The sequence below is a fragment of the Pseudonaja textilis genome, chromosome 2, assembly GCF_049901715.1.
Source record: "Pseudonaja textilis isolate UNSWEBS1 chromosome 2, rPseTex1.2, whole genome shotgun sequence".
Taxonomy (NCBI): Eukaryota; Metazoa; Chordata; class Lepidosauria; order Squamata; family Elapidae; genus Pseudonaja; species Pseudonaja textilis.
The window spans coordinates 98,369,467-98,385,458 of record NC_141991.1 but is presented as its reverse complement, the minus strand read 5'-3'; the positions used below and the strand labels follow the sequence as shown (position 1 = coordinate 98,385,458).

The 15,992-nt window shown below is 41.2% G+C and overlaps 1 protein-coding gene across 3 annotated transcripts; it reads left to right on the top strand.

The window, feature by feature from the left end:
• Positions 1–5,074: 5,074 nt before the first annotated feature.
• On the top strand, positions 5,075–12,728 carry RETN (resistin). 3 transcript variants are annotated; one of them, XM_087923078.1, is made up of 4 exons: positions 5,075–5,126; positions 9,177–9,319; positions 12,183–12,260; positions 12,530–12,728. In XM_087923078.1, the coding sequence occupies exons 2-4, from the start codon at positions 9,196–9,198 to the stop codon at positions 12,655–12,657; spliced, it is 330 nt and encodes a 109-aa protein (XP_087779204.1). In that variant the 5' UTR covers positions 5,075–5,126; positions 9,177–9,195; the 3' UTR covers positions 12,658–12,728. The 3 variants fall into 3 exon arrangements, with proteins under 3 accessions (XP_087779204.1, XP_087779205.1, XP_087779203.1); XM_087923079.1 differs by lacking the exon at positions 5,075–5,126 and adding an exon at positions 7,374–7,498; XM_087923077.1 differs by lacking the exon at positions 5,075–5,126 and adding an exon at positions 7,536–7,557.
• Positions 12,729–15,992: the final 3,264 nt, after the last annotated feature.

The window sequence follows — 15,992 nt, the reverse complement described above, 5'->3', positions numbered from 1 at the left end:
GGGGTGGTCCTTGTCAACAATTGTGAGTGGTAGGATGCTGGTATGGTTTTTGAAAGAAATCTTGAAATGTCCTGTGCCAGCGACTGGGATGCGGTTTCCTTGATAATCTCTTAAAATCAGTTTCTGGTCGTTCAGTTTTTCGCGGCGTATGGTGGGTATCAGGCATTTTATGGTCTGCCAAGATACCATAGAGAGGTAGGAGCCAGAGTCTACTTCCATGGTGCATGGTTGGTTTTCGATGGCGACCTCAACACGTATCTTCCGCGCGTCTAATGGTGAAGCGTGGCCAATGATAACTGTTTGGTGCATTTCTTCCCTTCTTGGTGCATCTGTGAACTTCTTAGTTTGGCTATCCCGGCTCCATCTGCTGTCAGTCGGGCGGTCCTGGTTTTTGGCGGGGGTGCCATCTAGCCTTCTCGGGCTGTTTCCTCGATGCCGGAGGCTGAAGTCTCTTTTGTTGCGGCATACTTTAGCGATATGCCCTCGTTTCTCGCAAAAACGGCAAACAGTGTCCAGGAATTTGCATTTGGAACGTGGGTGATTTCCTCCACAGCCGGCACACTGGTACCTTGACTTACGACCGCGCCGGTCTAGCCGTTCGCGATCTGATTCAAGTCTGTGAATTTCTTCCTCTTCGCTGTCAGAAGGGGATTCGAGGTCACCATGGTGGGTGGAGGTTGCGGGTTTTTCTGTTGCGGTGGTCGTCTCGCTGGTTGAATGGCGGTCAGTTCCATTTGAATGCCGCATTCGCGCCGCTGACTTTCGGGTGGCTTCGGCTGCGGTGGCTTCGGCTAAGGCGTCAGTGAGGGAGATGTCCCCTTTGGCCATTAACCTGCTTTGAAGCGTCGGGTCTTTCAGGCCAAGGACGACCCGGTCACGCATGGCCTCATCCAGGTTAGCGAATCCGCACAGGCCCCCTAGGTTCCTTAGGTTGGTTACGAACTCACTGATGCTCTCACCCTCGCGCTGGTCTCGCTGATAGAAACCGTGCCTTCGGATGAGCGTCAGTACGGCTGGAGCGTAGTGGTTGCGAAGGATGGGAGCTAGGGTGTCCCAATCCATCGTCTTGACATCTGCGGGCTTCACTAATGCCTTGGCCATTTTAAAGACAGCGGGCCCACAATGCGTTAAGAAGACTGCTCGCTTCTTGCTGCCGGTAGCTTCTTTTAAGTTGTTGGATTCCAAGAACATTTGGAAGCGATCGATGTAGGACTCCCAGTCCACGCTGGCTGGGTTGAATGGTGCGGGCGGCGCGGCGCTGCTGGCCATTTTGCTGGTCGTCTTAGTGCTATTTGCCACGTGCTAATCTACCTTGTTGTCTCAGAATCCCATTCTCATCGCCAGTGTTAAGTATGGCTCGTGGGTCCCAATGAGACATGAGGCTCGAGTAGTGAACAACAGCTCTTTATTAAGGAGGCAAATTCTGAGACGGCAAACCCAGCCGCGGCAGCCCTTTATATAGGGCTGGCTGCGGCTAGGCAGCCTATGACAGTCTTTCAAGCTTGCCACGCTTGGTTTCACCCAATCGCGGCAAGCCCCGTGTGAACCAATCAGAGAAGTTCATATCGTCCAATCATGGCCCGGGTTTCCTGGACCAATTGGATTGCAGGTCTACAAGCCTGCTTACTATGGAACATGGGCGATGTCCTGGTTTGGTCAATATTGAGCCACAGAGCAGGAAGTAGTGAAAGTCAAAGAGTTTACCTAAGGCAGATTATGATAACTCCAGTGACTAATTTAATCAGGGTAGCCTTGGTAAGATTAGGATTATTTCCTCTAAGATTAACAATTTTATGCATTTGAAAATGAAAGCTCTATTTGTCTGCGCTCCACTGCCACTTGTCAGCTGGTTGCTCAACAGCTGATCACCTGTGGATTGGGCCTCCAGTTGGGAGAGAAGGCTGCTGCTGTGAGAGGTCCGGGACGCCTGGGATGTGCTGGCCAGCTGTTGAGCTGATCAAGGGGTGGTGGAGTGCAGCACCCAGAAGTCCTGCTGCTGCAGCTGCAGCCTCACCCATCGCTCCCATGGCTTGCGTGGCTCCCCCGGCTTTGTGTGGCTGCTTCACTGGTCGATTATAGACCCCTACCCACCCACTAGGTATGGTGAGCCTCGGTTCGGGGCTCAACACTGTATGAATGAATGGAAATAAAGTAGTTCTTAGCATATGACCACAATTTTTGCTGCTAAGCAAGGTGATTTTTACGTAAGTCAGGCCCAATTTTGCCAGGGTTGTGAAGAAATCAATGTAGTTGGTAAGTGAATTTTTAGGAGTTACGGTTTTCCCCATTGACTTTGCCGGTTGCAAATGGCAATCCCAGGATCCCAGCATGCTGCAATCATCATAAATATATGCCGGTTGCCAAGCTCCCAAATGCTGATCATGTGACCACAGGGGTGCTCTAGCAGTTGTAAGTGGAAGGACTGATCATAAGTCCATTTTTTCAGTGTTGTTGTAACTTCAAACTGTTGTTAAATGAACGGTTGTAAGTTGAGGACTACTGATATCATTATTTTCAACTCTAACCAGACAAATAGAGCTTTCATATTCAAATGCATAAAATTGTTAATCTTAAAGGAAATATCCTAATCTTGCCAAGGCTCTCCTGTTTAGATTAGTCACTGGAGTTATCATAATCTGCCTTAGGTAAACTCTTTGACTTTCACTACTTCCTGCTCTGTGGCTCAATATTGACCAAATCAATATCAATGCTACTTGAACAATCATATCATTGTCATATAAATTCTTGCAGCTTCATCTGTCATTCTTCTATTTAATAAGATGTAGGTGATTGCAACCGGGAAGAATGTTGACTATTATGGGCCTAATGATGGAATTTCCTCTCAGGCAGGAAAACCTATATTTTCCTGACACAGGATTGCTTCCAGCCTGTGAAAATTCTTGCATATTGACTTCTCTGAATTTTTAGTTCACCAAAATATAGCTATGCTGGGTTCTTTCAAAGATATTGCAGTTGAAATTTTAATATTTTTAGTGGATGGAAACTGAACAAGGAGAGATTTAACCTGGAAATAAGGAGAAACATTCTGACAGTGAGAACAATCAACCAGTGGAACAGCTTAGAACTTGTGGGAGCACCATCACTTGAGACTTTCAAGAAAAGATTGGACTGTCATTTGTCAGAAATGGTGTAGGGTCTCCCACTTGGGCGGGGGTTTGGACTAGATGACCCACAAGGTCCCTTCCAACTCTAATTATCTGTTATCTGTTATCTGCTTTTTAAAATTATTATTGCATTTTAATATTCTGTTGTTATAAATCAGCCAGAAAACATTAGGTAGGCTACCAATATGGTAAAATAACAAAATGTATAACCACTAGATTCCCTGAAAAAAATTAAAATGATTTCTTTAGTCAGGAGCAATATGAATCTGTAGCAAAGTCCAAATAAACCATGCCAGATATTTCAGTTCGTAAGCCAACAGTTCTACTGAGTTTTTAACTGGCAATTACAGCATTTCATCCATTTGTTATCTCAAATTAATCTTCTATAAAGAAAAGTCAAATCAACAAACAAGCAATCTGTAACTTGGTAATGCAATTAGAAGCCCCTTGGTGGGATGGATTTTGAGATAAACATACAGGACTATAGATACATTATGTCCTGAGAATAGCTTCCTGTTCTTTTCTTCTCTTTCCCTTACCAAAAGAAGTACAAACTTACCTTTAATATTGAGCCACAGAGCAGGAAGTAGTGAAAGTCAAAGAGTTTACCTAAGGCAGATTATGCTAACTCCAGTGACTAATCTAAACAGGAGAGCCTTGGCAAGATTAGGATATTTCCTTTAAGATTAACAATTTTATGCATTTGAATATGAAAGCTCTATTTGTCTGGTTAGAGTTGAAAATAATGATATCAGTAGTCCTCAACTTACAACCGTTCATTTAACAACAGTTTGAAGTTACAACAACACTGAAAAAATGGACTTATGATCAGTCCTTCCACTTACAACTGCTGGAGCACCCCTGTGGTCACATGATCAGCATTTGGGAGCTTGGCAACCGGCATATATTTATGATGATTGCAGCATGCTGGGATCCTGGGATTGCCATTTGCAACCGGCAAAGTCAATGGGGAAAACCGTAACTCCTAAAAATTCACTTACCAACTACATTGATTTCTTCACAACCCTGGCAAAATTGGGCCTGACTTACGTAAAAATCACCTTGCTTAGCAGCAAAAATTGTGGTCATATGCTAAGAACTACTTTATTTCCATTCATTCATACAGTGTTGAGCCCCGAACCGAGGCTCACCATACCTAGTGGGTGGGTAGGGGTCTATAATCGACCAGTGAAGCAGCCACACAAAGCCGGGAGCCACGCAAGCCATGGGAGCGATGGGTGAGGCTGCAGCTGCAGCAGCAGGACTTCTGGGTGCTGCACTCCACCACCCCTTGATCAGCTCAACAGCTGGCCAGCACATCCCAGGCGTCCCGGACCTCTCACAGCAGCAGCCTTCTCTCCCAACTGGAGGCCCAATCCACAGGCGATCAGCTGTTGAGCAACCAGCTGACAAGTGGCAGTGGAGCGCAGACAAATAGAGCTTTCATTTTCAAATGCATAAAATTGTTAATCTTAGAGGAAATAATCCTAATCTTACCAAGGCTACCCTGATTAAATTAGTCACTGGAGTTATCATAATCTGCCTTAGGTAAACTCTTTGACTTTCACTACTTCCTGCTCTGTGGCTCAATATTGACCAAACCAGGACGTCGCCCAGGTACGTGAGAATAATTAAAAATAATGTTCCTGCTGCAGATAAGAATGGTTTGTTTAGTTTACTTTATTGTCATTGCACCTTATACAACGAAATCAAACACCATCTTCAGTGCACATCATGATCATGACCCTGAAAATAAACACAAACACACATCCTTCACCCTCCACACATTGAACCAAAAAACCCCGACATCACACCAACACTGCACTATACAGCAGAATTTAAAAGAGCTACTGTCACGTAGATAAGGGGAGGAGAGAACCCACTCTTGAACCATTTAGGCCAATCAGGTGAAAAAGGGTGGGCAACTCTATGGTATTTAAAGGTAGGTAATTTGTTCAGAGCACAGAATATTTTGTGAGGAAAAAATAATCCCTCTTAAAGGTAAGTTTGTACTTCTTTTGGTAAGGGAAAGAGAAGACAAGAACAGGAAGCTATTCTCAGGACATAATGTATCTACAGTCCTGTATGTTTATCTCAAAATCCATCCCACCAAGGGGCTTCTAATTGCATTACCAAGTTACAGATTGCTTGTTTGTTGATTTGACTTTTCTTTATAGAAGATTAATTTGAGATAACAAATGGATAAAATGCTGTAATTGCCAGTTAAAAACTCAGTAGAACTGTTGGCTTACGAACTGAAATATCTGGCATGGTTTATTTGGACTTTGCTACAGATTCATATTGCTCCTGACTAAAGAAATCATTTTAATTTTTTTCAGGGAATCTAGTGGTTATACATTTTGTTATTTTACCATATTGGTAGCCTACCTAATGTTTTCTGGCTGATTTATAACAACAGAATATTAAAATGCAATAATAATTTTAAAAAGCAGATAACAGATAACAGATAATTAGAGTTGGAAGGGACCTTGTGGGTCATCTAGTCCAAACCCCCGCCCAAGTGGGAGACCCTACACCATTTCTGACAAATGACAGTCCAATCTTTTCTTGAAAGTCTCAAGTGATGGTGCTCCCACAAGTTCTAAGCTGTTCCACTGGTTGATTGTTCTCACTGTCAGAATGTTTCTCCTTATTTCCAGGTTAAATCTCTCCTTGTTCAGTTTCCATCCACTAAAAATATTAAAATTTCAACTGCAATATCTTTGAAAGAACCCAGCATAGCTATATTTTGGTGAACTAAAAATTCAGAGAAGTCAATATGCAAGAATTTTCACAGGCTGGAAGCAATCCTGTGTCAGGAAAATATAGGTTTTCCTGCCTGAGAGGAAATTCCATCATTAGGCCCATAATAGTCAACATTCTTCCCGGTTGCAATCACCTACATCTTATTAAATAGAAGAATGACAGATGAAGCTGCAAGAATTTATATGACAATGATATGATTGTTCAAGTAGCATTGATATTGATTTGGTCAATATTGAGCCACAGAGCAGGAAGTAGTGAAAGTCAAAGAGTTTACCTAAGGCAGATTATGATAACTCCAGTGACTAATCTAAACAGGAGAGCCTTGGCAAGATTAGGATATTTCCTTTAAGATTAACAATTTTATGCATTTGAATATGAAAGCTCTATTTGTCTGGTTAGAGTTGAAAATAATGATATCAGTAGTCCTCAACTTACAACCGTTCATTTAACAACAGTTTGAAGTTACAACAACACTGAAAAAATGGACTTATGATCAGTCCTTCCACTTACAACTGCTGGAGCACCCCTGTGGTCACATGATCAGCATTTGGGAGCTTGGCAACCGGCATATATTTATGATGATTGCAGCATGCTGGGATCCTGGGATTGCCATTTGCAACCGGCAAAGTCAATGGGGAAAACCGTAACTCCTAAAAATTCACTTACCAACTACATTGATTTCTTCACAACCCTGGCAAAATTGGGCCTGACTTACGTAAAAATCACCTTGCTTAGCAGCAAAATTGTGGTCATATGCTAAGAACTACTTTATTTCCATTCATTCATACAGTGTTGAGCCCCGAACCGAGGCTCACCATACCTAGTGGGTGGGTAGGGGTCTATAATCGACCAGTGAAGCAGCCACACAAAGCCGGGGGAGCCACGCAAGCCATGGGAGCGATGGGTGAGGCTGCAGCTGCAGCAGCAGGACTTCTGGGTGCTGCACTCCACCACCCTTGATCAGCTCAACAGCTGGCCAGCACATCCCAGGCGTCCCGGACCTCTCACAGCAGCAGCCTTCTCTCCCAACTGGAGGCCCAATCCACAGGTGATCAGCTGTTGAGCAACCAGCTGACAAGTGGCAGTGGAGCGCAGACAAATAGAGCTTTCATTTTCAAATGCATAAAATTGTTAATGTTAGAGGAAATAATCCTAATCTTACCAAGGCTATCCTGATTAAATTAGTCACTGGAGTTATCATAATCTGCCTTAGGTAAACTCTTTGACTTTCACTACTTCCTGCTCTGTGGCTCAATATTGACCAAACCAGGACATCGGCCAGGTACGTGAGAATAATTAAAAATAATGTTCCTGCTGCAGATAAGAATGGTTTGTTTAGTTTACTTTATTGTCATTGCACCTTGTACAACGAAATCAAACACCATCTTCAGTGCACATCATGATCATGACCATGAAAATAAACACAAACACACATCCTTCACCCTCCACACATTGAACCAAAAACCCCCGACATCACACCAACACTGCACTATACAGCAGAATTTAAAAGAGCTACTGTCACGTAGATAAGGGGAGGAGAGAACCCCCTCTTGAACCATTTAGGCCAATCAGGTGAAAAAGGGTGGGCAACTCTATGGTATTTAAAGGTAGGTAATTTGTTCAGAGCACAGAATATTTTGTGAAGAAAAAATAATCCCTCTTAAAGGTAAGTTTGTACTTCTTTTGGTAAGAGAAAGACAAGAACAGGAAGCTATTCTCAGGACATAATGTATCTACAGTCCTGTATGTTTATCTCAAAATCCATCCCACCAAGGGGCTTCTAATTGCATTACCAAGTTACAGATTGCTTGTTTGTTGATTTGACTTTTCTTTATAGAAGATTAATTTGAGATAACAAATGGATGAAATGCTGTAATTGCCAGTTAAAAACTCAGTAGAACTGTTGGCTTACGAACTGAAATATCTGGCATGGTTTATTTGGACTTTGCTACAGATTCATATTGATCCTGACTAAAGAAATCATTTTAATTTTTTTCAGGGAATCTAGTGGTTATACATTTTGTTATTTTACCATATTGGTAGCCTACCTAATGTTTTCTGGCTGATTTATAGCAACAGAATATTAAAATGCAATAATAATTTTAAAAAGCAGATAACAGATAACAGATAATTAGAGTTGGAAGGGACCTTGTGGGTCATCTAGTCCAAACCCCCGCCCAAGTGGGAGACCCTACACCATTTCTGACAAATGACAGTCCAATCTTTTCTTGAAAGTCTCAAGTGATGGTGTTCCCACAAGTTCTAAGCTGTTCCACTGGTTGATTATTCTCACTGTCAGAATGTTTCTCCTTATTTCCAGGTTAAATCTCTCCTTGTTCAGTTTCCATCCACTAAAAATATTAAAATTTCAACTGCAATATCTTTGAAAGAACCCAGCATAGCTATATTTTGGTGAACTAAAAATTCAGAGAAGTCAATATGCAAGAATTTTCACAGGCTGGAAGCAATCCTGTGTCAGGAAAATATAGGTTTTCCTGCCTGAGAGGAAATTCCATCATTAGGCCCATAATAGTCAACATTCTTCCCGGTTGCAATCACCTACATCTTATTAAATAGAAGAATGACAGATGAAGCTGCAAGAATTTATATGACAATGATATGATTGTTCAAGTAGCATTGATAAACAAAAACAAAACAAAAACAAAAAAATGATTTATGTTAAGAGATCCTTATCTCTGAGATCTTTGTTCATTGGTGAATTTATAAGTACTTTAATAATTTTCCCAGATATTGCATTTAATTAATATTTTCCTTAATTGCAGACACTGGCAGGGATGATGGAGAGGGTTATAGTTTAATTGGGCAAAGGCAAAGAGTTTTCCTTCCAGAGATTTTCTATTCCCATACACCACTTTTAATGCCCCAAAGATGGAAATCATGCACACACACACCCCAAACACAATGCTGCCTCCTGGAGATGACAACTGTTGGATATCCTGATGTTCTCCAGTTGAGAAGTGAAGCAAGTTCCAGTCCTACAGAAATAACTGATTTACAACCCAAAGTTGTAGCACTTAATTTTTTGTTTAATCCATTTATACATACAAACATACATATTACTTTCTAATGATATCTAAACTGCTTAGAGAGGGCTATAAAACAATGCAAAGCAGTATATCAGTCTAAGTGCTATTGCTAATATATTTTCTCTGAATGGGTACTCTCACTGGGTAAAGTAAATAGGCGTGGGGAAGAAAGATATAGAAATAAAGGGACTCTAAAAGTACCATGCCAGAGTGAACGATTACATTTTTTTCTCTTCAGGAAGTTCTGCATCATTAAGATGAAGAAACTCTTCATATTCCTGCTGTTTACCGTCTTGCTTTTTGAAAAATATGCAAATAGTCAGACATGTGAAATTGATAACGTGATTGAACTGAAGACTAAGAAAATAATTAATTCTTCAGGTATTTAATTTTTAATTTTGTTGTTGCTTATTTATATCCCTCCTTTATTAATAACTTTAAATAACACAAAGTGGTAAACATACCTCATACTCCTTCCTCCTCCTATTTTCCTCACAACGACAATCCTGTGGCTTGAGTTGGCTGAGAAAGTGACTGGCCCAAGTTCACCCAACTGGCTTCCATATTAAGGCAGGATTGAAACTCTCAGTTTCCTGGTTTTTGTATTTGCTTATAAATTTCTATACTCTTCATCACACTTGCATGACTCTGGCCAGTTTACAGAATAAACAGTAAAATGATACAAAATCTATAGGTAAAACAAGTTAAAAAGCAGATTAAAACAATTACAATTACAAAGTAAAAAAGGCAGAGTGAGCAATTTCAACCCACCAACCACCTCCAGGGTTACAAAGCTCCCTTGGACATGCAGATAATTTGGCATAGCAGGATCTTAATGATCTTCCAGAAGGCCTGGAGAGTGGGGATTTGCCTTGCCTCTGGGGATAAGCTGATCCATCGGATGGGGACAACTGCAGAGAAGGCGGTCTTCCTGGACCCTGCCAGTCAAAGGTGTTTAATCAAAAAGAATTAATAACATGCCTTCCCTGCCTATCCATGTGGGGCAGGTGGATGAAATTGGAAGAAGATATTTCTCAGATAATCTGGTTCCATGCAGTGGTGGGATTCAGCTGGTTCACATCAGCGCAATTGAACTGGTAACTAACTTTTTGTGCAGTTTCACAAACCTGCTGAAAATAAAGTGCAAGAGAGGGTTTTTCCTTCTTTTTCTCTCTCCCTTCACTTAATAGCTCTGGGCAGACAGCCAAGACCCACAACACAAAAATACTTAGTTGCGATAACAAAACCTCAGGAATGCAGCCAGCACACACCTTGAATAAACAATAGAAACTGATAGGCTTCGTGCAGGAAAACACTCAGGAAATCCATCTAGGGATAGGATTTACCTCTTCCCGTCAGAAAGAAGGACAAGATTATGAACATTTTCATTATAAAAGGTATTAAGTAACACTTCTGTGATCAGCTGATACTCCCTGGACTTCCCCAGGACCTTTCATAGCTGCTGCAGTGTTGGCCACTTCTTGTTTCTTCCTGGGGGAAAACGATACAGGATGGAACAATGACGCAGCTTGATCATACAAGGCCCTGAACTTAATTCATGTGTGCTCCAGCCAGCTGTATTGCTTCTGCTATGAAACACCCAATTTAGAACATAGAGAACACAGAAAAATAGAGTTGGAAGGGACCTCAGAGGTCTTCTAGTCCAACTCCCTGATCGAGCAGGAGACCCTATATCATTTCAGACAAAGAGTTATCCCACCTCTTTTTGAAAGCCTCTAGTGACGGAGCACCCACAGCTTCGTTTGGTTGATTGATCTCACTCTTAGGAAATTTCTCCTTAGTCCTAAATTGCTTCTCTCTTTGGTTAGTTTCCATCCATTGTTTCTTGTTGTGCCTTTTGGTGCTTTGGAAAATAGATTGACCTCCCCCCGACCCCTCATTTTTGTAGGAGTCCCTCAAATATTGGAACAGTGTTATTTTATTGTGAGTTGGGGAGATATTTGGCAAAATTGATTAAATAGAATAAAAGGAATGTTTGAATTTGCTTTTTAAATCCTTTCAGCACTGCTCTAGTTAAAAAATGAAAGGTCATTAAAAAGATCACAGTATTGTAGAGCTGGGGCAATTTTTGCACTGTCATTAGGGCAGAGAATCGGTTGTTAAATTATTTGAATCCGACAACTGGTTCCATTACTTAATCACTAGAACAGCATATTTGTGAACAGAGATTTATTGTATACATCACCTGCTTAGACATGGGAGATACATCTCCTGTCTAATCCTGAGCAAATAATAAAAAGGAAGGAAAAGTAGTATTGCAGGTATATTGAATTTGTTCATGTGGTTAATGATTTTCTTTCATTTTATGTGGGAGTAAAGGCTGACTTTAAAAAAGTGAAATCTGAAACAGTTAAACACAGGGTGTCAAAGAGTGAATCCACACAGCTTCCTTGCCCTGGTATCAGGATGGTTCACTATTCATTTCTAGAGGTTGGGTCCACAAGCCACAACCTACGCCTCCATTGTCCCTCTGCAGCTGATACAGCCAGAGGATGAATTTAGACACTCCTCCAAAAGTGGCGCTTTCCCCCTCCTCTCCTATCATCAGGTGCTTCATGTAGGCAATATGGAGCCTGTTGCTGTGCATGGGAGAGGCAGCCTGCAACAGTCTGTTCTCTGTTGGCACATGGGTTTGCTGATTTTTTGAGGGACCAGCTTCTTCCATCTGGGAGGTGTGTAGCCAATATACAAAATTCAATTCATGGCCCTCCATATTTAATAATAATTTTTATTATTAGTTTTTAGGATCACCTTTCCATAACATATTTTAGACACAGTGCGTTCATATAGACAGAATAGAATAAATTATCCTTGTAGGAAGGAATCATGTCACCCATGCCAAAACAGAGCCTGAAAAATGTTTTTCATGTGATCTCTCATCTGCTCAGAACTGTCTAGTTTCTCTTGACATTCAATAGTTTTTCTTCATAACTCTCCTGTAGGCACAATAAAAATATTTATTTTACCTCTACTCTTCGTTTAGGACCTTCAGATTTCATCTCTTTTCTCTTATCCATTATAAAACATGCTAAGTTTGATGATGAGCTAATAATTGTTTTCTCTACATGAATATGCAGAATATATCTCTGCTTTCTTGAGAATGAATCCAAAAGGAAAAGAGCAAAACAAAAGCCAGTGAGACAAATGATTGCAAAACAGAAATAAAGAATCCTGTTGATTAAAGATGCATGTGTTAATAATAACTATTGGTTTCATTCCCCAGTGCCTTCATATCTGTCAAAGCTCCAACTGGTTTGCCAAAATGTGTCTGCTCGAGGTGCTTTTGTCGCTTGTCCTTCAGGTGAGAACTAATAACTTGTGGGAGAAGATCAGGAGCTAAGAGAAGAGGATTGGGTGGGGAAAAAATCCCCTCTATCAAACCCCCTTTTCTGACATCTGTTTGCCTTGTGCATGCATGGGTACAAAATGTAAACTAAGCTAGACTGCTGAAGGAATCCACTTAGTTTGGCATTTATATCACAATTGTTCCAAACACTCAAATGAAGTAACACAGGTCTGTATAACTTTCATCTTTTCTAACTTTCTTTCCATTTTCATTTTATTTCCTAGGTTTTCTACCAACTTCATGTGCCTGTGGAATGGCTTGTGGGTCTTGGGATATTCGTCAAGACTTAATTTGTCACTGCCAATGTGCCAATATTGACTGGACTTCAGCCCGGTGCTGCAAAATTGCTTAACTGATGGCTCCTAAGCCGCTTTGATGGCAAGTTGCCTCCAGTTTCTTTGCTCAATAAAAGTATGAATTCTATTAATTGTTCTCTGTTTGAATTCTTATCTAGTGTACAGTGATGAAAAATGGAAAAACTTTTGCGAACTTCATTAATTCATGATAAAAAGAAACTCCAATATCTCCTGTCATTGCCTTCAGTTAAAGTTAATCCTTCCTTTTCTAACTATCATGATAAAGGAAGTTTTTTTCCCTTCCTGAAGAGTAGGTTTTATATTCCTTAAAAAGCCAAATGTGAGGAGAAAACCGTCTGCTATCCAATGAAGGCTTAACCTTTCCTTGCATCTTAATCAGTTTATTTTTCTTTAATCTATACTCCTTGTCAAACCAGCTATGCTTTGACAAAGCTATTAAATGAAAGACCAGTTGACCTGAAAGGCTGTAAAACTTTAATTACATCCTAATAAATGTATAAATGTATTATGGGACCTGAAGGATTGAATACATAATTCTTGAAAATTGCTTCTGTATCAGGCAGAGTTTGAAAGGACTGCTCTCAGTATATGGCTTCCTGGAATCACTGCATCTCTAAGTTGAGTATTCTTAATTCTAATTTTAGATATAAAGGGAAATTATCACTTTCTTTCCTTGTTTCTTGAGAAAATAATTGCATTAAGAGAACTGATACCGAGTATAAGATATATTATGCTGTGACCTTTCCTGATCAAACAGATAAAATATTCAGGTGATTGAATCAACAAACAGCCATCAAAGCAGATTGATCTATGCTGAAATAGAAAGGCATAGCTCATATTGGCCAATAGTATGATCACAAGGGATCCTGGAACAATTTATGTTGCAAATCAAAGATTCTTGAGTTAGGATCTTTCTCACAATTGCCTTAAAATACTCTGATCTTCAAAGTGGCAGAATAGTATGCAAGCATATTGTGCTCCAATTGCAGAGCCCACCCCTTTTAATTCCTTTTTTTTATTCATTCAATTTATGTAGCTGCCCATTTCATTGGTGACTCTGAGTTGGTAATGAGAGTCTTTCTGCTTCAGTCATGAGAGCCATACCTGATGGCTATATCTTTCCAGTTTCAATGTGGGCCTTGGTTTCCCCTCCATTGAAATTTGATCAGTTAGCAGGAAAATGTCTAGGATCACTCTTCTTAACCCAGGAAAGCAAAGGCTGGAGAGGAGGTGAGTTCTTACAGGTGGCCCACTCAGTGCACTGAGTTCACCTGTCTGGTCTTGTGCAAGTGATTTATATAGATGCATTCCATGGCAGCTCATAGTCAAGCTCGATTCTGGGAAGAGGATTAAAGGAAAAGTCTATCTGTCATGGGTTAGTTGTGAGGAGCATCAGGGAGGCTGCCTCTTGATTCGACCTCTGCCCTCAATTGCATTTGTGACTTCTCACTTGGACCCAAAAGGAAATGGGCAGATCTCTCGTCAACCATCTATATCCCCAAGTAGTAAGTGTTACACAGAGGTGGCACTGTTTGTGGTGAGTGACTACAGATGGAAATAGTGTATAGTAAATACAATAGCATAAAGATAGATGAATTGTCCCTGATGAAGCAGACCCTGCACCTGCAGGAATATACTAGGAGGAGGAGGAGGAGGAGGTGGTCGTAGAAGAAGGGGGAGGAGAAGGAAGAAGGAGAAGGAGAAGAAGATAGATGAAGTGTCCCCCAAAGCAGAGGTGGTATTCTGCAGGTTCTGAGCAGTTCTGGAGAACCGGTAGTGGAAATTTTGAGTAGTTCGGAGAACCAGCAAATGCCACCTCTGACTGGTCCTGCTCCCATCTATTCTCTGCCTCCCGAGTCCCAGATGTTCAGCTGGGTTTTCTTTGGTTGCCCTGCACAGGGGAACAGAGCTGGAAATCAGGCGAGTGGGGTGGGGAGGGAAGGTGATTTTGCAGTAACCTTCCCCCAGGAGTGTGGAGGGAATGGAAATTTTACAGTATCCTTCCCCTGTCATGCCCACCAAGACATGCCCACCAAGCCACACCACACCCACCAAGCCATGCCCACAGAACTGGTAGTAAAAAAAAAAATTTGAATTCCACCACTGCCTCAAAGTAATACACGGTGGAATATACACCTTGATGCAATGCCCTATTTGTGACAGAAATAGCAAGAACCAACTCTTTCCCTTGGTTTCTTGCTTCTGTTGTTTAAAGAAAGTGTGCTGTCCTTTCACCAAACATTAAACACATTTGAAAAACAAGTCCACAGTTCTTCCAGAAGGGTGCTACATATAAGGAACTCATTTAATTCCTAACCAGTGGTTTTCAAAGCAATTGCCTCTGCAGAATCCAAATCCTCAGTGTCTTTTGCAGCCCAAACTAAAATGACCATAGAAAGAGGGCCAAGGGCAGGAGGTAGATTTGTAGTACCCTAAAGTGGACAGTTAGGATTGAGCACATTCTAGCCTCATATTGTCGGTGAGATATGGTAGCTCATTTTTACAACACAACTTGCATTGGGAGCAGCTGAAAACACTGTTGTGAAACTAGAAGAGCAACACAAATCTAAACTGTCTCCATGGTGAGATGGGAATGATACAAAGATGAAATCAGGGTGACATGACCTTTAAAACAATTAGCAAGGCAATTTGCAGTTTGTGGGATACAAAGAAGAATGCTAACTATATCAAGAAGATTCTTTCTCTCTATCTCTATCTCTATTGTCAGGGTTCCGACCAGTGCCCTAACACAATTAAGAGTCTCAAGCCAACTGGCAATAAAAATCCAGTCTTTTATTAGGAGCACCATGTCAGCATTACGTAGGTGAAGCCAACTCTGATTTCACCCCCTTCGTGCTCTGCCTCTGCCTCTGACCCTGTTTCCACCTCCCAACAAAGTGTGTCACCAATCACATTCCCCAACGAGATAATTTTGCGGATTGCAGAAGTCACTCCCTCCAGGCATTGCTAGTGTCTGTTGGATATGGCCTTGACTTGCTCAGCCAGACTGCATCATGTTATGATTGAGGAGTAAATACCTTGGTGCGCCTGTGAGATATGATTTCCCATCCCTCTGCCTATGGCAACTCAGGAGCGGGTCAGGGAAGTTTCATGAATTGACATTATATCTCTTTCTCTATCTATCTATTTATCTATCTATCTATAAATGGTTCCTGGTATGCTGTATCATCAAGGTCAGTTTTTGTTTGTTTGTTTGTTTGTTTGTTTGCCTTCAAGTCACTAAAGTGTCTCTTGTCTCCTGGCAATTGCTTGGAGAAATCAATACAAGTTTTCTAGGCAAGATTTCAGAAGTGGTTTGCCATTGTCTCCTGCTTAGGGCTGAGAGATCAACCCAAGATCACTCAGCTGA

What these genes read in the sequence shown, in the direction of transcription:
- RETN (XM_087923078.1), top strand. Translation starts at nt 9,196, where the DNA reads ATGAAGAAACTCTTCATATTCCTGCTGTTTACCGTCTTGCTTTTTGAA. An exon ending in GAAAATAATTAATTCTTCAG is followed by an intron (nt 9,320 to 12,182) that starts GTATTTAATTTT and finishes TTCATTCCCCAG; the next exon opens with TGCCTTCATATCTGTCAAAG. An exon ending in TTTTGTCGCTTGTCCTTCAG is followed by an intron (nt 12,261 to 12,529) that starts GTGAGAACTAAT and finishes TTTATTTCCTAG; the next exon opens with GTTTTCTACCAACTTCATGT.